Source organism: Watersipora subatra, chromosome 11 (genome assembly GCF_963576615.1).
Source record: "Watersipora subatra chromosome 11, tzWatSuba1.1, whole genome shotgun sequence".
Lineage (NCBI taxonomy): Eukaryota > Metazoa > Bryozoa > Gymnolaemata > Cheilostomatida > Watersiporidae > Watersipora > Watersipora subatra.
In genome coordinates this window covers 39,209,963-39,235,072 of record NC_088718.1, presented here as the reverse complement: position 1 = coordinate 39,235,072, position 25,110 = coordinate 39,209,963, and the positions used below count along the sequence as shown (strand labels likewise).

General features: G+C 34.9%; 1 protein-coding gene across 1 annotated transcript in view; it reads left to right on the top strand.

Moving 5' to 3' along the window:
- Positions 1 to 24,453, top strand: part of LOC137408484 (uncharacterized) — a 27,325-nt gene extending 2,872 nt beyond the window's left edge. Inside the window, exons 3-12 of the mRNA XM_068095028.1 lie at positions 327 to 451; positions 1,797 to 1,884; positions 4,951 to 5,151; positions 9,506 to 9,622; positions 11,242 to 11,334; positions 16,144 to 16,247; positions 17,252 to 17,356; positions 20,194 to 20,335; positions 21,190 to 21,300; positions 22,692 to 24,453. Coding sequence (XP_067951129.1) covers positions 327 to 451; positions 1,797 to 1,884; positions 4,951 to 5,151; positions 9,506 to 9,622; positions 11,242 to 11,334; positions 16,144 to 16,247; positions 17,252 to 17,356; positions 20,194 to 20,335; positions 21,190 to 21,300; positions 22,692 to 23,338 — 1,733 coding nt within the window. The 3' untranslated portion in view covers positions 23,339 to 24,453. The remainder of the gene's footprint in view (positions 1 to 326; positions 452 to 1,796; positions 1,885 to 4,950; positions 5,152 to 9,505; positions 9,623 to 11,241; positions 11,335 to 16,143; positions 16,248 to 17,251; positions 17,357 to 20,193; positions 20,336 to 21,189; positions 21,301 to 22,691) is intronic.
- Positions 24,454 to 25,110: the final 657 nt, after the last annotated feature.

Here is a 25,110-nt window from a genome sequence, read left to right as displayed (position 1 = left end):
TGAGGTTGCATGAAAGTGTAAACAGAAGCCATCTTATTTTGTTCAGCTAGGTCTCATTTGAGCCGTTTTAGAAAAGGATTCTAAACTACAGCGATTTGGTGATGACTGCGATTAAATGTTCGCTTTTGAGCTTTTAAGAGCTTGTAATCACATTTCCACATATTTTGCATCTACAACACAGAAGAGTAAGGCATAGTGAACCTTTTGATACCAAGGAACTGTAATTTGAATTTTGTTGCAGGTCAACCTTTAAAGCTTGTGCTGAAATATATGCAGACTTTAACCCGCGCAAAGATGACTTTTGCATGTAGCTCTCTCTGTTTTAGTCTGGCACACAACAAGTTTGGAAGACTGCAGAGCTGGCTTTCAGCAAATGCTTACCTATTCTCACTTCAGCCTTCCGTCAACAAGATATTTTCTGTTTGATGATGGAGGAAGCGTTGGTCTCAGAGTAAGTTTAAATTACTGACAGGATTGTGAGTTTATGGGACAAGACTTAGAGTGGTATGGCTGGAGTGTATGTGTATAGTATCCTGGTCATTATATAAGTGTAGCTTGAATAAAGCTCAAATTCCCTTTCCATTGTAGCAAGTTCACAAACAGGAAAGTTCCGCTAAGATTTTGAAGCGTATTCAAAAAAGTGTGAATTTAAATAAAGTTTGAAGCAAGTGCATCACCAAAGCAAATTCAAATGAAATAGAACTGTTATTTATGGATTATTCAATTTAAAAATAATAATAAAATATTATTATTTTTAAAGGCAAACTAATTGCTAGTCAGTTATTTTGGTACAGTAAGTTTTAATCAAATGCAATTGAATTTTACCACTGCTTGTCTAAGCGACAGCAAAAAGTGAATCCTTCTTAGAAGATGCCTGTCAAAAAGTATGCCCACCAGTGGAAAGGCAACACAAATTTAATAGTTATGTGAAAACAAATTTTAATCCCAAAGGTGTTATAATTTTTCAATTTCTGCAAGCAAAATTTTCAAAAAGATTATCATTCCAAAATTTCTGCCGTCATTTGAACTCTCACAAATAGCTGTCTACAATAGCTCAGCGAGTGCTTCAATTTCGCTAGTTCCGCATTTTGTAAAAACTGCCAGCAGGAGCCAAGATTGATGAAATTTTTGGCATGATTTATCATTTGGTAGGTATAACTTATACTATGCATGTTCTCGGTGCCTGCGCATAAGGCCCACATGCCATAGATGATAACTATAGCAAGTGAAGCGCATGCTTGTTCAGTCTTGTAAAAACTGAATGAAAATAATTCATTGATTGCTAGCATGCTGGAAGCCGTGATCACCGCAGAAATTGTAAACAGATTTCGAAAAGTCCAACACCTATAAAGCGAGGCATACCCTCTTGCAATTGGGTATGCCATACCTACTGGACACATTTTTGTATGGGTAGTTTTGGCAATGGTTGTGGGCGTCTTCAAAGAAAGACCCCAGAAACCGACGAGACAAAAAATTTAAAAATAAAGTTCAGTACATTTGGCACAATGGTACAGTTGGCAATTACTTATTATTTTACCATCAAACCGAGCAGATATAAGTAACAGCTCTTTTTTCAAAGTCCTTTATAATATTTTAGACAGGTTCAAACAGTTGCGGTGTTTTTAGACAGGTGCTGTGTTTCTAGACAGGTGCTGTGTTTTTAGACAAGTGCTGTGTTTTTAGACAGGTGCTGTGTTTTTAGACAGGTGCTGTGTTTTAGACAGGTGCTGTCTTTTTAGACAGGTGCTATCTTTTTAGACAGGTGCCGTGTTTTTAGACAGGTGCTGTGTTTTTAGACAGGTGCTGTGTTTCCATCAAGTTCTTCAGATGCAAGACTTTTCCGTTATGACAACCTAGGAGGTTCTATGGAATTTACCAGCCTTGGTATGTTCTATGCAGACAGCGTTTGCACAATGCTATACTATTGCTATCTACCGTCTTCTCATGTACAAACTTGCCTGTAATAGAACTTGTCAACTGATAAGTTCAAGGCAAAGTGATATCTATCCACAGGTAACTTATTTAAGACATATTCAGCACCTCATTTTACTGTAGCTGGTACTCGGTCATTTTGATATATTGCTGGGTGTGTTAAACATAATGTAGCCAATGGCATTTTTGTTGTTACGTTAATGACACTCACAGTACATACTCTAAATTTTTAGTATCTATATATACTATGGTTTTGAAAACTGTACTTTCATTTCCCTGCTCTTCTGAAGAGTTGTGATGCTTGTTACCGCTCTGATGTCTGTTTTATATCTGCATCAAGTTTTATAATGACTGGATACGGCATTCAAATTAAGTAGTGATTGGTAATCACCTTGCAACCTTCAATCACTTCGAGAATGGTGATCGCCTTGAAATTGACAATAAATGTTAAAGAAGTTATCTCCTCGTGGCTTGAACGAATTCACAACCTTTTCAAAATTTAAATTTACTATTTTTTAAGAATATTTGCTCGCTTTTCACAGGCGCGTGCAAAAAATACTCAGTGTATAGCATTAATCAGAAGAGTTGTATTGATAGCATGTGTTATTCAACTACATGTGTTCTATAACTGATAATTAAGAGAGCTTATTAATAGTAATCAATTCATCCCTAAACATACATGCAGGTACAATTCAAACAGACTTGCTGTTGACAAGGTGATTTACTGACAACATCATGTGTGCAACAATGCTTTCCTTTTAACAGAAAAATCACAAAACCTTGTCTTTGAGTGGGGTGTGTTTCAATCTGTCAGTACTGATATAGCTTCTCATACATATCCGTCATACCTTCACGTACATGTAGTTGGAGCATTTCAAATACATAACAGCCCATCTCGAGATCTGTTCACTGACAGCTAATCAGATTTGTGTGTTTACCTGTTCATTATGGATGTGTAGAAATGCTGATGGTTTAAATGTACAGCATATTTCTTTCTAACAATGAGGTTTCATACATTTTTGTTAAAAGACTATTCAAATTATTATCTTTATCTATATATATATATTTCTCAAAGTATGTCCGTGTGTATGTCGTATGTTTGTCTGCATTCCGGCTATAGCTATAGTTAGACTAACTGCAGCTGGACAACAATGCTGACGCAATGTCATGGAGTACCGTCATTAGAAGCCTAGCAGCTTACTGCAATTTTCCATTGGCAATGTGCCAGGCTAATAGCTTGAAAGTTACAGTTGTTTGACAAAGTTTTAAAACCTTTACAGCTGTTTTTTTTTTACAAAACACTTCTCTCGTGATATTTAGTTTGAAAGTTAGAATGGTATAGTGTTGTTATATGTTAAATACAAATCAATGTTCTGTCAAGACTTTTTTATTACCCGGACAACGCCGGGTAGCACAGCTAGTATTCGAATACTGCTAAATGTTGAAAGAAGCATGTAATAATTATCATGAGACTTGCTGAAGTTGGATGTCTCTTTAAATATTCCATCAGTTTTATAGCATTCTTTACTTTTACTATTAGTAAGTTGAGTAAGAATTTCTCATTGTAAACCATTCTAATCAAAGTTTATTTTAGTGGAACACATCAGCCATTTTAGTGTAATACAATTCATCCATTTTTTGCCTTGTTTCCCCCATCTTTGTAAATAGTGCATTTTGTTTATTTACGGTTTATTTTATGTGTCACGAGTGTTCAATCCTAAATCTCACTCTGGTAGCAGAGTTTAGTTTGTTTGCTTGTCAGTCTGATTCAAAATGATTCAATATCTGGATTTGCTTAGAGCAATTTAGTATAAGCTGCCTTGCAGCTCTAGAAGGCCTTCGCCTGCCATATAGTTAAGGAAGATAACTTTTGTATAGGTAAATGTTAGCTAGGCTCTAAGTAATTGCTAGAGAAGTGGTGGAAGTAATAGGGCTCTAGTACATAGAGTTACCACTATTGATGCCACAAAGCAAGAAAGTTGAGCAGTATAAAAGCTGTGCTGCCGTTGATGTAGCCCCATTTCGGATTACAACTAAAGGCTGGTTCGCGCTATATCCCCGTATGTCGGTGTTTTCTTTTGGCATTCATCGTCGACTACTTGAACTGGGGCAAATAACATCTACGAAGCAACGCGAATGTGCAGGACAGTTTGCAGCTGACAAATTTTCTCGCTATTTTGCCAAGCAATGACAACAGCCTGTATAATTTGAGCCATTTCAGTGATAGTAATTGGCGGTTTTGGATAGCATGATTTACTTGTTTCCGTTTATGATGGTCGCCGCGGGTCTAGCATTAGACTCAAGCACGCAAAAACAAAAAAGTTTCTTTGGAAAAATTACTATGAAAAATTAGAACACTACGTCACGAAGTATTTGCTGATGCAAATGCATAAGGGTTTGTGATAGTGTGATCACTGTTATCATCGCCGATCACCAAAGTATTATGGCATCAATGCTGAGATACAGCGATATAATGTGAACCAGCTAAATCATAATGCTGCAGCTGCCCTTTGGTCAGCGCAGAAGGTTGTAGGAAGTGAAAAGAGTTTCCTAGAAAGTGAACCAATTTTTGAAATGCATTCGTTTTTTTGTAGTAACGTCTGCTACCATTACAGTTTGTGAGAAATTTATCTTTGATACTAAAGCTATAAGCATTCAAAATGTGCTTGCGCTAGCACAGATACCATAATACATTAAACGCTCCTATAACGTATACCTCCTAAAACGTACATTCCAAATAGTGTAAAAAATTTATATGAAGTTTTTGCTTCCTACAACGTAAGAAATTCTACATAATGCAAAGTGTCAAGTCGAGCAAGTTTTTAAATTCAATTTGAATGCTAGTTTATTTTGCAGCTGTTAGATTAGGCAATTAACATGTATTTTACTGTTTTTATAACATAAATTCTCTAACATAAACGTTCCTGGAACGGATTATTTACATTGTAGGAGCGTCTAAGGTAGTTCAGTCATTACAGGTTGGATGGTATCATCATTTTGCATGTGTATAATTGACAGGCTCAGCAGTGCTTGGTACAAGGTTTATAAATCAAGGCAGCAGCAATGACCTTGGATTTGCCAGCAACCAGTTTCCATGGATAACTATGCCATATGTGACACTTGTGCTAGACACCAGTGCAAAGAGAAGGAAGCGGGCTGTCAGTGCAGCTGGAATACCAACAACTACAATCAAAAGCGATATACGAAATAGAAGTGGGAGTAAGTAAATAACTAGTTTTCATAGAAAGTGTAAAGCTATGTTCATACCAGCTGATTTGCAAACCAAGCTTTTGTGGCTGATTTCTGAACAATGCAACTTTATGAGAGTTATGGCCTCAGTTTTTCCCATTCACACTAGAACAAGTTTGGACCGAGAGTGCTATTTTGCCATTTTTATTTGCAGGGTCAGATAAATTTAGCTGATATATTTTTAGGGAGTCCAGACCTACATTTTGTCAACTGTTTCTGACACAATTTATCATTGATGTTTTTAGGAAGTTTACCAATTATTTTGTGCTGCCCAGTTCATCGCTAATAATGGGGAAGACGATCAGATAGCTATAGGAAGAAGGTTTTTGGTAATAGCGTCTGTTTAAATTATTGTAGCAAAATCATTAAAGAAAATGCTTTAATTATTATGCCGTCGCTATAATAATCTAAAACAATAATTTTTTTGGTATCATGTTTTGTGAGTAACAATCATGTTGACATCACTTTGAAAGGTGCTCATTAAAATGATTATTACTTGCAAATACATTATTATTACTCGTATTTGAAACCGACAAAATGCGCACAAAATTATAAACAAATACGATGATCACTCTAAATGACAATGTGATAACCGATCTGAAAAGTTATTTTCTTGGTTCCTCAAATTAAAAATTTGCCTAAAATCGCGCTAGTACTTTTATTGTGTGTCGCATGACGTGTATTATGACGTGAGCATACATTAATCGCGAACGCTGCTAAAACTGCGTTTGCTAATAATTTGTTCAAACAATTAAAAGCGTTTCGTCGATGATTTTGGTGTGCATGCACAGCTCTTGACAAGTCTTTAAATTTCAGCCAAATAATTTTGTGTTTTTCATTGATTTTGATCGAAACCAAGGAAAGAAATCTTCTTTTATCTTGCAGTTGCAATATGTAGGTCAGACGCTTTACACTATAATACCAGTGCAGTAGATGTACCTAAATGGTAAACTTCCGTTTACATAAATTCAACTTAACGTAAAAAATTATGAACAGGTTTTGCTTTGTATTACGTAAAAAGTTCCTGACTTAAGAAAATAGACAGATAGACAGACGCCGCTTTTACATTTGTTTTACTTTGTTTTAAACACGTAATATCTTGCTCTCTAAAAAAAGGTAAAAAGGTTGATTGAAGATGACATCGAATGTGTGCACTTCCTTTTACCATAATCATGAACTCTAAAACAAGTGAAAGGAAAAAAGAAAAAAGTTGGTGATACAAACCAATAATACCAGTTACTCTAAAGTCATTAAACTAAAAAATTAATTTAAATTTTGTTTCCTATTTAAAGGGCCAGATGGTGTTTGGGATAATCATGTAATGGATTGAGCAATTTATATATATTTTCTGGTTTGAATCCCTGTAAGGTAAGAGTTCTTAAAACAGATAATTTACGCTGTCGGATCATCTACTGCAATCTCAATCAGTTTATTGTTTGAAAGTTGCGTGCCCCTGTCTGCATTCTGCAGTCTATTCACATAAAACCTTTGTATTATCAAGTGATTATTACATAGTACATACTGTTGTACCAAAAAGACTTTTATCTATTATCTATATGCGGTTCCAAATTATTCCTTCTAATTAGTGATACAGGACTAACTTCTTATAAATTCTAATACGTATTTATATTAATCTATAAATATCTGTAAAGAGAATAATTGATGTATGGCTAAAGGTTTGCGAATGTTGTGCGGCTTATGTTATATTCTGCTCAAGCGATGTAGGTATCAGGTTACCTTGACCTTAGTGGTTTCTAAAGAGTCAAATATTTTGTAATATCATACCAGGATATATTACAGTTACCTAATACATGTAATACTTTACTATAAAATGTAATAGAATCTGCAATCAATGCATATATGACTGCCTCAAAATGATTTCCTCCTATTTTATATTCAGAGTTCTGCTAGGGAGTTTCTGGGCATGTAATTACCTTGAGGAGTAATATATAAAGGAGTGCCAAGGATTTGAGAATGTTCCTGTTTTAATTCGTGGTTTTCTACATGTATATGTCAAAAGGTTTCTATTCCTAAGAAGTGATATTAAGCAATGACCTGTAGAAAACCTTTGACTTGCTTTTGCATTCAGGCGATTGCCTTCTGCTTTGGGGCAGCAGCGACTTTCGTATTTATACGGAATAGATGTTTGTCTTGGTATGGAGTGCCATTTGTAAAATTTTGTGATATCCACAATATAAAAACTTTTTTAGTATATAAGTCCACATGTTTAATATGTGAAAATTCATGTTTAGTATGCTAACTTACATATTTAGTATGTCAACTTACATGTTTAGTATGGGAAAATTCGTGTTTAGTATGTCAGTTCACATGTTTTATATGGCAAGATTCATGTTTAGTATGCTAATTTTCATGTTTAGTATGTGAAGATTGGTGTTTAGTATGTCGAAATTCATGTTTGGTATGCTAACTTTAATGTTTTGTATTGCGAAATGCGCATGTTCGCTATTCCGCTGCGATCCTGTTTGATATGCCAATACGCATGTTTGTTATTCAACTTTTATTTTATATGCGATCTCCTTTTTATTACATTTCGAAGAAATGGTCCTAAGTCAATCGCGCCCTGTTTTACACGTAGCCCGCGGCCCATCGATAAATAGTTGGCAAACGTGGAGAATTTCGATCAATAACCCTGGGGAGCGAAGACACTTTAGCGAGATTTCCTCACTTGCGTACATCCGAAGCTAGCTTTGCCACACTCGTTTAATAGAAAATTCTTTCAAATTCAAAAGTTGCTTGACTTTGAAAAAATGTAAGAGTCAAGATTCTATTAAGACTCAACTTTCTATATATGTGATTTTTTATCACAGCAAGTGAGTATTGTAGGTTACTGTTCTGTTTTGTAGTAACAACGACGTAGAGTTCTTCAACGACCTTTTTTTATAATATATTGAGGAAGTTAGTTATTAGATGTTATTAAAAGTTAGATAGTTATTGAGGAATTCTCCAAGTTTGCCAACTATTTATCGATGGGCCACGGGCTACGTGTAAAACAGGGCGCGATTGACTTAGGAGCATTTCTTCGAAATGTAATAAAAAGGAGATCGCATATAAAATAAAAGTTGAGTAACAAACATGCGTATTGGCATATCAAACAGGATCGCAGCGGAATAGCGAGCATGCGCATTTCGCAATACAAAACATTAAAGTTAGCATACCAAACATGAATTTCGACATACTAAACACCAATCTTCACATACTAAACATGAAAATTAGCATACTAAACATGAATCTTGCCATATAAAACATGTGAACTGACATACTAAACACGAATTTTCACATACTAAACATGTAAGTTGGCATACTAAATATGTAAGTTAGCATACTAAACATGAATCTTCACATATTAAACATGTAAACTTATATACTAAAAAAGTTTTTATATTGTGGATATCACAAAATTTTACAAATGGCACTCCATAGTCTTGGTGCATGTGTTTCTTCTGACTTTGGTTGGCTGCAAAATTTCAGCTGAAATTGCTCAGCATAAGTCAAACCGTTGATGGTCTCTCTATACAGAACATTTTATCAAAGCCAATATCGCAAGAAAAGTAGTACAAGAGTTTCTCAGCATTGCAAGGAATAATAATCGCTCTACCCAGAAACAAGACTAGTGTAATTCATGCACTGCAGCCTTCTTTAGTTTGTGCTTTCCTTCTATCCTGGTGGTCAATGTATGCCATGTTCTGTCAGGCTTTGCTCATATTGGGTATCTACTAGCTGTCAGGGTTTGTCTATGTTGCAATTGAAGCATCTGTTCCATTTCTCCTTTTCTCTTGCAATAGAGCAGTTTTCTGATCTCTGGTAGGGTCACCATTTGTACATTTAATTTGTTTAAGAGTCAACAGAGCCTCTTACCATTGCCAAATTGTAATACTACCTGACTAAATTGTGCTTGGCGTTTTTAGAAATGGAGAGAATCTAATTTGCTTTCTCCATTCACACTACTCAATTATGAGTCACAATGATGTACATATGCTTTACTTGAAATTTATATCTGAAAGCTAAACCTGGGAGTTACAGACAACACCTGCGTATTCACTAACATTACATCTGCCACCACTCTGGCCAAGAGTCTTAGCATTGAGAGGCCCTCCAACAGCCCATTTTGAAACATTTCTTCCATAAGAGATTAACAAGCACTCTGCTCCCTTCAGCCTTTATAGTGCAACCCCTTCAGTATAAGCAATCCACTTCATCAGTATTTGTAGCTATAATACTACTCAGCTTTTAACTCGTATGCTTTTAGCAGTCGTAATGCACGTATCAAATTAGCATCTTCCTATGCAGTTTGGTACTATTGCAGGAAGAGGACATTTCTGTGTGCGTAATGACCTTCTAAACTTGCATGTTTCTTTGAATACAAGAAGATCTCGAGGTCCTCTAGTAAGCGTACACGGAGCTCCCCTTGACGATAGTTCCAGTAAGTCTGAAATGTTTTTCATCAGTAAGTCATCAATCTTTTGCTCAAGTAATGTCGGTTAAGTAACAATCTTTAATAGCATAATTTAAGTGTTTGCCTATCAGTAACAGTTGGTTTAAAATTGTTGCACTGAAACATAATGACACAACATTAAATACTGGATGTTTAACATAAAGCCTCTATTAGAGCACCACCTCTATTTGAACGCCACCTCTATTTGAACACCACGTTGACAATCTTTGATTTTTATGAACCCATAATAATAATAATATCAAGGAATCAGTAAAAAAGTGTTCATAAAATCGTATTAAGAATGAATTGTTTAAATCAATAACAATCAATTCTCTCGTTGTCACACTCCAATGCTTTTAGCTTGTTTTTTGCTAAAACTTTCACAGCAACACCATAGAAATAATTAATAACTGTTTCAAGCCAATAGAAGTTCCTTGTTTATTTTGAAAGGTACCTCTTGATACTCCGAAGTACTTGTGTGTAAAAATGATTTAAATTTGCGTTGGCACAATTGTTACGATTTAGCAAAACCTTTGTATAAAGGTTTTGCTTTTCGAAAAAATTGTTTGGACGCTAATATCGACTAGTTATGGAGTGCAGAAAAAGATTTAAGGTCAAAAAACATTGTGAAAGGTATTAAACAACCAGAAAATGTTTGTTCCATCGACAGTAGCAATCAGAACGCAGCTATTCGAGCAAACGATGCAAATATTTTAGTTTTAAAGACATTAATTTTTGTTTCTACTTATAATATAGGTATGGTTCATTTATGTCACTTGTTCATGAATATGTATTTGTAGTATTTGATAGATTATAATTATATAACTTATAAATTTGCAGATTTATAGCATATTATTTACTAGTATCATTGTGGCAATTTGATTTTACAATTGATCGACGCTCATAACTCTTCTTCTATTTCACATAAAAAGCTAGTTTTGGCTGCAAACTGTAGCAAACATACGTATCAATGAATGCAAGGAGCTTTTATGCATCATTGGTAAATATAGGTATAAAATAAAAATATGCTTTTAAATTTAGAACGAAATAAAAATTGAAAGCTCGAACAAATTACAAAGCAGGACAGTGGCTTAATTGCAATTCATTATGGTTAATGGCTTAATAATTGTTAATTGCAAGAAATAGATATCAAATGGTAGAGATATTTTTCAGCTTCTCAATGCATATTGATTAAGAGATATTTGACAATTTGTAGGTAAGTTAGCAGATTTATTGCAGCCAAAAGGTTCAATATCGCTCTACCAGAAAAAGAGAAAAATTTAATATAGGTGACATTTGCTTTGCCTGTAAAATAGCTAAATTTATTTTCTGAAATTCATTTAAAAAATACAATGCCACCTCCAATTGACTGCCACTATAGAAAAAGGGTTGAAAAATAAAGCGCCACGACATTCAATTAGATGTATTACGATATACTGATATATTGATAGCTGACCAGTTTAATTATTCAAACTTGATCAATTGTGTTTTGTCTGATAACAATTTTCCATCATTTTATGCAAAACTGCAACAATCTAGTTTGGAATAAATTTTGTCCATTATAATGCAGAAAAAGATTCAGCTCACTTACATTTATACTTGAACAGCTCGCAATCGATGCGTTCACAAGAGGGCCCCATTGGCATTAGCTGCAACAGACTCAGGATTCCTCGTTATGGAGAGATTCAGGAATCGCTCGAGTGAGTGTTCATTATTTGTATCTATTTTCAGATGTTTAAACGCTTTACTTCATGCAGTATATAAAAATACTGTTATGTGACTGTCCCAATGGTACTGATGGTATATAGAGATACTGTTATGTGACTGTCCCAATGGTACTGACGGTATATAGAGATACTGTTGTGTGACTGTCCCAATGGTACTGACGGTATATAAAAATACTGTTATGTGACAGTCCCAATGGTACTGACGGTATATAGAGATACTGTTGTGTAACTGTCCCGTGATACTAATGGTATGTAAAGATACTGTGGTTTGACTGTTCCATGAAATTGATGGTATGTAAAGATGCTTGGCTGTGACTGTCCTATGGTATTGATGGTGTGTAAAGATACTGTGGTATGACTACCATGATACTTACGATATGTATTAAATACTGTGGTGTGACTACCATGATACTTACGATATGATGTGCTGTGACTATCACATGGTATTGACGGTGTGTAAAAATACTGTGATGTGACTGTCCCATGGTACTGGCGCTATGTAAAAACACTTTGGTGTAATTTTCCCATGGTACTGAGGCTATGTAAAGATACTGCGGTGTGATTGTTCCATAATACTCCAAATATAATGCTCCCCAAATGTTAATTTCGAAATTTACATTGAAAAATGTAGCAATATATTGGCAATTACGGTAAAGGGCGAGGCTAGTCAGAGAAACTATGTTTTGGGTAGGTTTGAAAACTTTTTTGTAATATTTATTTGAAGTCCAAATTACGATTTCAATATGTTTCAGATAAAGTGCTAAACTCTAAATATAATAAATAACACCTAGTTGGCTATGAATCTTAGTCATACAAAAATTCTGACATTTTACAGGTGATGATGAGACTTTTAGATTAATCTAGGATAAACATAGGAGTGAAAAACAGTCAACTCAACTTTGACAATATTTGCAATTTGCTATATCTCAATGAAAGTTGTATAACAATTGATATTTTGTACCTGATGGGTTTTAATTAGCATTGATTCAAAAGGAAGCAACTCACTAGGCTCACTTGAAATGCTTCATCTCTTTTGGGGTTTGCCTGTATGACAGATGTCTGACAGGTGTCTGACAGGTGTATGACAGATGTCTGACAGGTGTGTGACAGGTGTCTGACAGGTGTCTGACAGGTGTGATTTATGGCGTGAATCATGTACCAGCTTTATACAGAATTCAAAAGAACTGGCGTTACCTAGCTTACCTGTGGTTGAGGTTTTAGTTAGAGAAATATTACACAGCCTGAATCATTTTTATGTATTTTACCTAAATTTTATCTACTCCAGTTACTCAGCGATGACATACTGCTCAAGCCATTCTGTATGCTAGTGTCAACCTTCCCTCTGAAGGTGAAAATATGTCATCTTTGCCATTTCTAGGTCCCGATTGATGTGCGATAATGTGGAAAAAATAATTAATAATAATTTGACTGTAACAGTTTTTATGCTAAGCTGCTTAAATAAGTGTTATTTTAAAGCAACTCAGTCGCTATTTTTGCTCTAGTTTAGATTTTATTCCACAGTGTGAGAGTGGCAAAGGCTAATATAAAGCTTTTCTTCGTACCAGCAAATCCTCTTTTTATACCAATATATGTATGACAGTATTTAAGCCATAGTAACTCACTAGAGAACTTGCACAAAATTCTTGTGTGTTTTAATCTCAATCTCATACCACTGTTGTGTCCACATCTCCTCTGCTTTAGTTTCATAAGAAGAGCAATGAATTTTATGGCATTTCCTAGTACCAGGAAGAGGTATGGCATATGCAGACGGAAAAATTTCATTAATAAAGCTTATCTTAATCATGTTTACGAACATGAACAAGAGTATGCAGATATTTCCATATATTTGTTATATTAAGAGCTCTGATCTTAAGGTTAGTGAACGCAATCAGTGCTACAAGGAAATACGTTAGACCAATCAGAAAGCTTATCCTGTTGATGTTGCAGTTTATTGGTAGAATATTTTATCTTCGTAACAATAGACTCAGTAAGCCAACTCGCATATCTACAAACTGTTTGCGTGTCATTAAAATAATTTTACTTCTATACCAAATAATCCCTTATCACCAGTTATAATACCCCAATACCTGTTATTTTTAACTTTCTGTTCCACATGTTGCAGACGCATGTAAATAATGAGCACGTTAGAAAGTTGTGAAGTCTATATCATCAAGTCTGCTTCGATTATCACTCTTTACCTGAACAAAAACTTAAAAATTAGTTTCGATAGGAGCACGACCTGTTAACTCTCTACCAAGTTAATATCTTTACCAGGACATAATTACATATTTGGTAAAACCGAATATTTGATAAGGCCATGTATAAACTGTCATAAATTCCAAACTACGTGATCTATAAAAAGTATTTTGATACCAAATTAATCAGTATAAGATTTTACACCAGCTGATGCCATAAAAAATTCAAAAAATGTTTTGCAGAATGAGTTCAAACACTTTTTTGGTCATTTTCACTACGACCGTGTTCGAGTTGGATGATTTAGCAATTTTATTACAACTTACAACATTATTATTACGGAAAAAAATTAAATAATCTCTCCCAGTAGTATTATTGTACAATAAAAATTACCTAGTCTATAGATCTAAAATCAGTGAAACCTTTGTAGCTGTAATGCGTCTGACACGACTGACCATTGCTACAAAGAAATTGCAATAAAATTACAGTTTTTGTAAAGCCAAATTACACTCAGTGTGGATTGTAAACATACTTTCTATTAGCTTAATGTATGGAGACAATTGCTTTCTTTTGTTTAAGTACAGATATGATAGGCTAATTAATTAACTACTCACTAATCAGAAATGCGTTGTACGATGCTTTCTAAAGCCACACCATGCAGCTCATGGCCATCGACAAACGCTTTGTTGGGCTGTACTATGCGGCTCTTGGTAATGAAAGAGTAAATTATAACAAAAACTTCAGAAGCTAATCCTATTGCCTCGTAGCTCTATAAATGTGTAACTAACAAATTACCTGAGATGCAGAGGTTGGTTAACTCTTAATCTTTTTCCGGTAGTTTTGAGTCAGACTTTCACTAACAATAAGTCTTCAGAGTAATCAGTCAATATTACTAAATTATTTTGCAGATTGCTACCAGATAGCTTAGAAAAAAGTTTTTATAAGTTCTAAAGAGAAGATGCGGATAGAAAAGCTTAGCTGCATTTTGTCATAGAGAGGGATTGTCTAAAATTTTTAACTTTGTCAAACATTGGTATGGCAACTACCACAAGTGGCATCACTTCGCGCTTGTTAAGACAGGTTGGAGTTATCCCACCTTTGTAGTACAAGGAGGCAATTACTAGTTAGGAGAAGTCACAGTGCTGGCCTTTCAAAAGATGGACAACAGCTAAAAACCAGCAGACTAAGTATTATTCAAAATTTCTGCAGAATCAGAAAAGATGAAGGCCTAGGCTGAACTGCTTTAGTATTTGGTGCCACGTAATGTAAATGTTTACGTGCATAGGCACCTTTAAAAAGGTGCGCAGATGCGTCAAATAATTTTTCTATTAGGCAAACATGTGTACGTCTTTAATAGTGTCCTGCTGTGCAAAACTGATAAATAGCCATCTGGGTTTGCAGTGTACACCTGGTATTGTACGGTACATTTAGGTTTGCACTGTACATCTGGCTTATCCAATTTTGCTATATTGTGAAAGATAAGGTCTCTGTTATTTTAACTTAATTTTATTATTGCGTACTTTTTGTTGTCAACACACTAGGCGCTCCTACAACATAAATAATCCATTCCAGAAACGTTTATTTTATAAGGATTTTGCGTTATACCAACAGTAAAATACATGTAAATTGCTTAATCCGTTCCAAGATCTTTCCAAACTCACCCATTTGGCCATAACAAAGGAAAAAACTAGACTTAACTTTTCAATTTGTTGGCTGCATCGTAACTACAGTATTATTGGTTTGCAATGACAACTTTTCTTTTCCTGATCAATTTTACTGGTTTTACAGACCATGGCTACAGTAATTTTACAATAAGTTGATGGGAAGCGCAGATTTTTGGTGTTCGTTTACATTTGTTGGTTTTTTCTAAACAGCAAAGTCCATTCTGCAAAGTAAAACTACTAACAAATATTTTGTATGTCTACAATAAAGCAAAAAAAAATTTTTATTACTAAAAGAGCAGTTTTACCTGTTCGTCATTTAGCTGTACTTGGGGGTCAAGGTTAGGATAAAAGAAAACTTTAGACAATACTGCAAATCCTGACATTCAGTTGGATTGGTAGACCGACGCTGTCACACCTGCATCAAATGATTGCTTTTAGGTATTTATGTACATTTGCACAGCTACCCTATTGTCTGTTTTGTGGACACATCTGACGATCTATCATGATGAACTAGAATGTTGTAGAAGTTGTATATATAATAGATACCATGCTATAATACACGCGTCATTCTTTCTCGCAAGTGCGGCAAAATCAGTTACCATTCAAATAAAATTTGAGAACTCACCCGACTTGACACTACATTGTATGTAATTGTTTACATAGTCCGAAGCAAAAATTTCACATAAATTCATTACAATATCTGGGATTTTTGTTATAGGAGCGTCTACTGTACTAAATCGTATCTAGTATACTAATAGGCAGTAGGTCAAGCAATTTAGTTAAAGGTCATAATATAGGAACTGCCATCTATCATAACAAAGAAGATTTTCACATTCAATTTTTAAGATAAGTGTAAGAAACAGTGACACTTAGAATAATCATGTGCAATATTTTACTTATACTAATCATTCTACGTTTTGTGTAGGTCTCAGATTTGAAGTGCTACTATATAGACTGTACAAAGGAGTCAGGAGAAATGGCCGCTTTATTATTGGAAAAGCTGTTGTTTTACGGAGAGAAGGCGAACAGGTAACTCTAATAGCTCTAAGCCTTGCATTAATAAATTATCAACTTGGCATATAGTCTCAGAGAAGGTACATGTATGTTATAAAGGTTTTTTGCGGATGATTTTATTTCTAAAAATATTTTCTCGAATAAAACGACACAGTTAGGTGCAAGCGTTAAGGTAGTTTGTTTTTAAATGCAATTATGCATTTAATTTATTTACACTGACATATGGAGAGCACAACTCCCACATGTCAATCTAAACTATTCGCTTCATAAGTGAAAATGAGGTTATTGCTAACTTTGATCTCAGTAGTTGGTCTAGCTACGAATTGTCTCCTAATGTTAATGCTAAAAGCTAATACACATTGTATCGCACTATGTTGGGTTTGTCCTTCCGGCTATTATTGGTAAACTAAGTGCGTTGTAGACTATTGGCATCATCAAGGCAACACAGATGTATTGGCAAACAATGCAGCTCTCAAACGTTCTTCATATTTTGCAGTTCATCTGCGACAGCCTGTGCAATGTGTACCCTTTCGGAAATGGTTGTTGGCTGTCGCAGATAGCTTGATTTATATTTCCCTTCATGATAGTTGCTGTGGGACCGGCATGTCGTCATTTTAGCGATTGCATTGCATAGTGAAAATGATATGCTGCAGGCTATTTGCTGATGTAAACGTAGATGTGTTAGTGATTGTGTGAGCTGTGTTATCACAGATGATCACAGATGAATTGTGGGATTGCTGTCGATATACTGTGATATAAGGTGTACCAGCCTTTGGTAGTAGTCATGTAGCAGTTGTACTAGAACTATTTCCAAAATTTCATAATTTATAAACACTAAAATATCGCGGGTCACAATTTATTTAGTGGAAGTTTTGTCACTACGGATGTGTTAGGGTGAATCTTACTAAAATTCCACAAAAGTATAACAACTAATGGTGCAGAAAGTGTTGTATGTGATGTTTGACATGTGCAGACAGTTGTCATCTTTTTTTTGTCAAAGTAACATTTCTGATATATAGAGATACATAGCCCTAGACCTCACCAGGGATTTAGTGATACGCATTCCTTCAGCTCATCGACAAAAGAGGCAAGCATCTTTCAGATATAGCAGAGTTGGTCTGAGGGTAAGTACAGATAAACAATGCTTGGACTTTAGTGTTGAATGGTCATGTATACCAGCGGAGTCTGTTGTTTTGTATTACCTGTATATCCTAGACTAGCTGTGCAACCGGGCATTGCCCAAGTATTAAAATTCAGCTTATAAACAATGAGAAGTAATGAGAGTTGTCTACCAATTGCTATTAGCCTGGCAGATTGCCAAATGAAACTTTTAGTGAGCAAACTAATGACAATCACTTACTTATGCAATTACCCTGTGTGGTATGCAAAGCTGTTGGCTATGTGCTCTCATATAGCTACTTATATTGGCAAGCTATCAGCTCATTCACTGTGGCCTATTGGGTATATTATATCATAGACTACCTGTGCTACCTGGCATTGCCTGGGTAATAAAAATCAGCTTTTAAACAATGAAAAGTAATGAAAATTGCCTTCCCCACTTGCTATTAACCTGGTACATTGCCAATGAAAGATTTTATTACGCTTAATAATGAGAGCCAACAGCTTTTTGTGACGTTATGCTATGACCCTGTGTTATACGCAAAACCGTTGGGTATTTGCTCCCATATAGCGACATATATCAGCTGGCTAAATCGATCTCTGTGGCCTAAATGGTATGGCGCCGGACTTGCAAACGAGAGGGTCTGAGATCAAATCTTCTTCAATGCTAATTCTTCATTCTAAGATTTTAAGATCTATAGCCGGAATGCATACAGACAGACATACTTTGAGAAATATATATATAGATATTAGAAATATCGATTGAGTGATTTATAAAATTCTAATCATTTCTGTATCTCCTGAGGCTTGTTTAAAAAAAACCATTAAAGAAAATGAAAGGATAATTATAATGCTTAATTGTAATTTATTATTTAACTCCATATTCAGCTCATTTTGATTGATTTGTAATTAAGATTGCAATCACTTTTCATTGCATATTGCATATTTTTTATCACAAAATTACTTCAAAATTAAAAATCTTTACATATTTCCCAAAAAGAATGATCACAATAAAAAGCAACATGATAATAATAAATGAGCAGAACTTTTATTTTTAGTAATGCATAATATAAGATAATTTTATCTGACAAATTTACTATAAAATAGAGGGAAAGAAATAGCTTACATTATACGAACCTAAGATAGTTTGAGCAATGTTCACTGGCTATGGACCAAATTAAAAAGTGACTGACCTCGTTGAATGGTCATACTTATCAGAGGTCCCGTGTGGCTGCGATTTTCTGTTCGTTTTTGAGCTTTTAAGAGCTTGTAATCACATTTCCACATATTTGACACCTACAACACAACAGAGTAAGACATGGTGAATCTTTTGATACCAAATAACTGTAATGTGAATTTTATTGCAAGTCAACCTTTAACAAAATCACAACTGCTTTGAGTAGGTGAATTTTTGCTGCCAAGGGCAAAACCATATGGCTTCTCTCACAAACCTTTTGTATGCCTTTACAAACCATCTTTTAAGCAAAATGAAGACCCGTTGCTCTCTTGATATTGTGGATGCGTAGGGGTGTTGAATATGACAAGGCAATTTAGTGTCATTGCTACTTACTGTAGCTATTCCTACAATATAATAAATGGGGTTCTAAGACCTATCATCTGTATTTGTGGTAGTGACATACAGGTTAGGAAATCAATTATGTTACAAGAGTGGTCAAATAAACAGTTTCTATTATGAACAAGCATTTTCAATTCCCAGTTCTTTTCTGTAGAGTTTCTCTAGTATTCAAAAACCATTTTAAGTGTTATTTAACTACTAATGTACAAGGCAATATCAATGGGTATAAACAACAAACAATATCATGAACTTGCAAATCATGTACTTAAGAGAAACAGAAAGAGATAGTCGTTGTAAAATGCCTTCTGGTTATATAACCTGTTTAAAATTTAGTATAACCTGGTTCACGCTGAATGTTCATCAAAGACAGAAAATGGAAACTTTGTATAATCGTAGCTTTAATTATAACTAACAAAACAATTTTTTTTCATTCCTGTTTGCCCAAATAGATTCAGGGGTAGTTTGGCATGTACAATAACGTTGAAATGAGTCGCAACCAATCATGACAAAACAAGAATGTGTTGTAAAACCTCTAATTGAACACCATGGCGCTCTATTTTTCAACCTGTTCACTATAGTGGTGGTCAATTGGAAACAAATTATGAACAAGTGACATAAACAAACCATACTTTTATTAGATGCAGAAACAAAAGTTAATGTTTTTAAAACAAAAATATTTCCATTGTTTGCTTGAATAGCTGCGTTCTGATTGTTGCTTTAGAGTTTAGACGGAACAACCATCTTCTAGTTGTCCACTACCAACTTTCCATAATATCTTCTGGCCTCAACTCTTCTTCTGCACTGCTGAACTAGTCAATATTAGTGTCCAAACAATTTTTTTTGTACTGATGATTGGCTAAAAAAGAGATCTTATATTTATCGCTCCTGTACTCTGTTCACTATATACGTTCACTGTCTACATTCACGAATGTGACCGTAGACAGTGAATGTATATACTTTATTTATGTGTCACGAATAAAGCATCCGCTCAAATCTAAGTCTTTTAAAGACGGCCTCATTCAAACCCAAATATCTCTGGACAGGATTAGTCTACAAAGACAAAAATGACATAAAATTGTAGCCAATGTTTTAGCATTTTATTGATCTTAATTTCATTAAATCGACCTTTTTGACGCAATCACATTTTCACTGGAAGCTGGTTAAATTATTTCAATAAGCAGACATGACTGAGTATAACATACTTAGAATAATACATAAGTAATTGAAGTATAGTATACTTTAATAATTATATTTTATAACCTTCAGCTTTATAGAGACAGGGCTTTGAACAGGAGTTCAATTCTTCATGCTGCTGATGTACGTGATCAGAATGTAGTTGATGAAAGGTTCTTTGAAGTTCTTGATCAGCCAGATGGGTCTGTTAGGCTGGTCTCTGCTCTACATCCAGGTATTTCATAGATATGTTTGTAGTAGCGATATTAGTCTTTCTACTTTCAGATACATGAAGTTAATATAGATCTTACAATCTTACAAAGGCTTTTTATATGGCCCTTCTTAAAGTACATAGTAGCTGATAAGTACAGTACTGGACAACTTGAAAGCTATATTTTATGGTCATATAAATATTCGATCTTTTATAGTTTACATGCTTCCAAGTTATATTATTCTACAGTTATACACACAGTCATATTAAACACACCCGCACACACTTTTAGGCAAACTTTCACACATTTTTGCGTACACTTGTACACATACCAATGCACATTTGCGTACAATGTGTTCATTTAAAAGATTTACAATCAGTAACTTTTTGCTGTCACATAGATTTTACAAGCATAACAAAATATTTTTCTCATAATTCGATTTCAGTTCTGTTCCCGTTAGTTTTTGTACTTTGTCTCTGTAACATTTGTACTATTAGTCTTTCTACTTTGTATTTGTACACTTTGTACTATTAGTATTTGTACTTTGTCTTTGTACCTTTTGTACTACTAATCTTAGTACTTTGTCATTGTACCCTCTGTACTATTAGTCTTTCTACTTTGTCTTTGTACCCTTTGTACTATTAGCCTTTGTACTTTGTTTTTGTACCCTTTTTACTATTAGTCTTTTGCTAAGCACAATTTTATGCATAAATATTGATATTTTGTACTGTTCAAAACATAAAAAGTTTTTGTAACTATTCCACAATATTTAATATAATTGGGTTTGTGCAATGTTGCCCATATCCCGTTACATTTTAGGATCTGTAACTAAGAAATAATCGTTGCTATTTTTAGCCCTAGGACTCTTATATTTCAGATCGCTACTTGGCTGTCTACAAAGATGGCAGTGAATACCAGCTGGTAGTCGCTGAACTCTCAAACCTGGATAGAAATGTAGTTGATTATAACTTTGAGATGACAATTCCTGGTTTGTATCTGAAAGTTGTTTGAATCACAGGATTGCTATTTTAAAGTTTAGAAGCTCTTTTATTTTTTTTAGATTATATTCTCTAGAGTTTTTGTTTTCTGTGCACCTTTGCTTTTTTGACTGAGCTTGTCTATCTAGGCAAGCCATCAGGGTCAAAAGCTATTCATAACTAACTGCAAGGCCTAATCATGGGTTGTTGAAGGTAAAATTTTACAAGTATATCTTTTGTTAAACGTTACCTGTAGAGTGCAGTCAACAGCTGCCCTCAAGCAGCCCCGTGTACTTGTTGGTCCACTCTAGTTTTTCTACTATTCTTTTTGTTTTTGTTAGGCCTACTCTTTATGTGTAGTGCATCAATTAGCTAGCTTGGCTATATACTATGTTTCCATGACTCACATAGTTCTCATGATTTGCATTTGAAACTGTGCGCAAGTTGAGTTACTTTGCAATCAAGCGTTTCTAGGAATACCTGCCGATGCGGATTTAACGCCAGCGCTTGACCCCATAGTTCAAGTAGTAGCCTAATTAATGACTCTCTATTATAGCTACTCAGTCTTGTCACGCTAAGCTTAGCAGCAATTGCCAGCAATCATTCGGAAAGTTTGGCATTGGAGACTGTGCAAATTGAAATAAAAATGACTGAAGTGTGGAAATGTTTCAAATGGAATAGCAGCGATATTTTAATGCGCATGATTAGCAAGTTCTGTTTCCATGATTTGCAAGCATGATGGATCGGATAAAGTTTTGTGGATCGCAAAACTTGCTTAGCTTCATGCCATTTCCATTACGCGAATAACTTGCAGATTGGCTCAAATTTGCGAATTATGTGCATCATGAAAAAACAATGAATTACCTGTCACTTTTTATAGTAAATGTGTTGCTTTTAACCCCATTTGCTCATATCAAAATAGTTTTAGATAGTGTTTGTACATGTTTTCATAAAAATGAAAAAAGGCTTTGTAAGCGACGAGTTAAATTCGTCTGAATTTTTCTTCATTCGTGCTATTCATTTATAGGTGCCATTTTCTAACAGTTGGCAGCATTTACTTCATGATCATTATCTAAAAAAAATCACGCTGTCCCGATTTCATTTTTGCGGTTTTCGGTATCATACCATAAACTTGTGTTGATGGTTTCGACTTCAATTTCACTAAATAGTAAAGTTGTTAATTGTAGGTAATTGGCATCGATATCATAACAAAGAATGTTTGCACAGTTTTGTACTTTCCTAGTGGCTGTTTACTATTCTTTACCAACTGAAGTTTAGTACAATCATAATTTTTCGAATGCTATTTGTCATGAAAATGTCTGTTCGGATCTTTCTAGAACTTACTCATTTTATTTGCTGTCATTTTAAATACTGTGCACATCATATCAACAAACAATTTCAGATGTAACACAAGAAGTAAGAAGACCTCCAAACCTTCCTGCATGCGCTATCACACCATTTGAGCTTTATAGAGTAAATGGTGAAATCTGCACTGAAGAAAGCATCCCAGTAACAACACTACCTCCGCCTACAAGAAGATCAACCAGACCTTCATCTAGAACCAGGCCTTCACGTACAACCAGGTCTCCACGTAGAACCAGGCCTCCGCATAGAACTAGGCCTCCACGTAGAACCAGGCCTCCACGTACAACCAGGTCTCCACGTAGAACTAGGCCTCCACGTACAACCAGGTCTCCTCGTACAACCAGGTCTCCACGTAGATCAACGAGACCTACACGTCAGCCACCCAGGGAAACAACGTCACGTACTACCAGGTCAGCAACTGCTTCCTTAACAACACTTACGCCATCATCCACCTCTTCAACAAGTACTATAGCCATAATGCCTACAAGAACACCAACAACAACACCAACAACAACAACAAGAACAACAACACGAACAACAACACGAACAACAACACGAACAACAACACGAACAACAACACGAACAACAACAACGACGACGACACCAACAACAACGACAACAATACCAAAAACGACACCAAGGACAACAGCAAATGCAACTACAAGAGTTGGTAGGATACCTTAGAGTCTTAGCTGCCTTAGAACTGCTGGGGGGGCTGTGCCTTAGAGCAAGGTCTAACCAAATCAAGAGGGAAACTTGTTTGTGCTCAGATAGGACACGCATTGCTGCAACCTGATCAAAAAATATTCCGGTATAATTCTCATTCAAGGATTTTGTCTTATCTATCAGAAATACAATTTGGGATTTGTCTGGTTACTTATTATGAAAAAAATGCTATAATTGTATTAATGCATTAGAAGACTCTCTGAGTATCACAGTATAAGAAGTATGTTTTGTGAAATTCAAATGATTAAAGTGAGGAGTTGTGACACATCACCTTGTGTAAGTTAAATAGCAGGCTTGAATCCAATGAATTAAAAAATGTCAACTGGCCCATAAATTGTCCATGACATGGTTGTAAGCTTTTTATAAACCCTATCCGAGAACTGAACATGCCCTCTTAAAATGTCAGTTTATGATGCTTTAAAAGCACATTATTTTATTATAGCATTTTGTATAAGCCAAGTATAAAATAATTCATACAATTATATTACACTATGAAGTCTAGTTACCGCTTGAAACTAGTTCATTACATACTTAATGTTTTTCAGAGTGTGCAATATTTGAAAGGAGGGAAGTAGATTGCAAAAAAACTGTTTGGTTTTTGATTTTATACCATTTAAGTAGCTTTCAATAAGTTTGATAAGCTATTATCATTTAAAAAAATACTTTTGATAAATATTCTGATGAGTCACAAGCTATGATGTATTTACGTTTGTAACTTGTCTGTGTAATTCATATCCTCAACCAATAGATAAGAAGTGGGTAATTCTTATTTGTTCTTTGCTTAGAAAATATTGAATCTAAACTATGGATGGTTTGTATTGATAGTGGGCACAACTCCAAGTACCCTTCATCTATAACTGTCTGTACAAGTGGTCTCTCATATCAATTGCTAATGTAATGCCAAGTTTTTTACTCGCTAAAAGGTAGAGCGTGAAGTAGATTTGTGATATAAATGTGTAGATTAAATTGTATTGATCTGCATAGCAGTATTCGGATCACTCTTTTTTATCAATTTATCTTTTATTAAGTGAATGATTGCTATAAAACCTTTTTGTTTTGACATTAAATACTTGGATTTATTTCCTTTTAGCTTAACTGTTACTTTATCATTCAGTTGTGGCAGGTACAAAGCACCATCAGTTGTTTACTGCTAGATTACACAGCTAACCAACTGACATGCATGGTAACTGACAAGAATATGAACAATGTCTTGTCATGCTTTTGGCAGGCCATTACACAAGCTACGCTACAAAAGTTAGTACATTCTTCATATGGTATTATGAAGCAAGGGATAACATGGCCTTAGCATATGACCTTTCATTTGAGTCTTCGACTTTTGCCGTCAATTTCTGGGTTTTTATACAAATACATTAACTACATAAACCAGTTAATGAACTACATCTACTAGCTGCATGAACTAGTTAATGTTGATTGATCTAGTGAACTCTAGCCTGTTGGGCTACTACTTTAAATTAATACAACAGCTTGTATGTTTGCTATGTGTCATGCTTGTCAGCCACAGATACGGTTTTAAAATAATATAATAAGCAGGATTTAAAACTCACAACATCCAGCTTAATAGTTCGACAATCTAGCACAAGCGTCATTGGTCCACCTTGCGGTGTTGCGGAATAATTGTGCATATACGTATTTTCTTCAATTCATTGATACGTCTGTTGATCACGTGTAATATGTTAAACTTCCAGGTTACTAGCGTGTGTGTTAGTTCA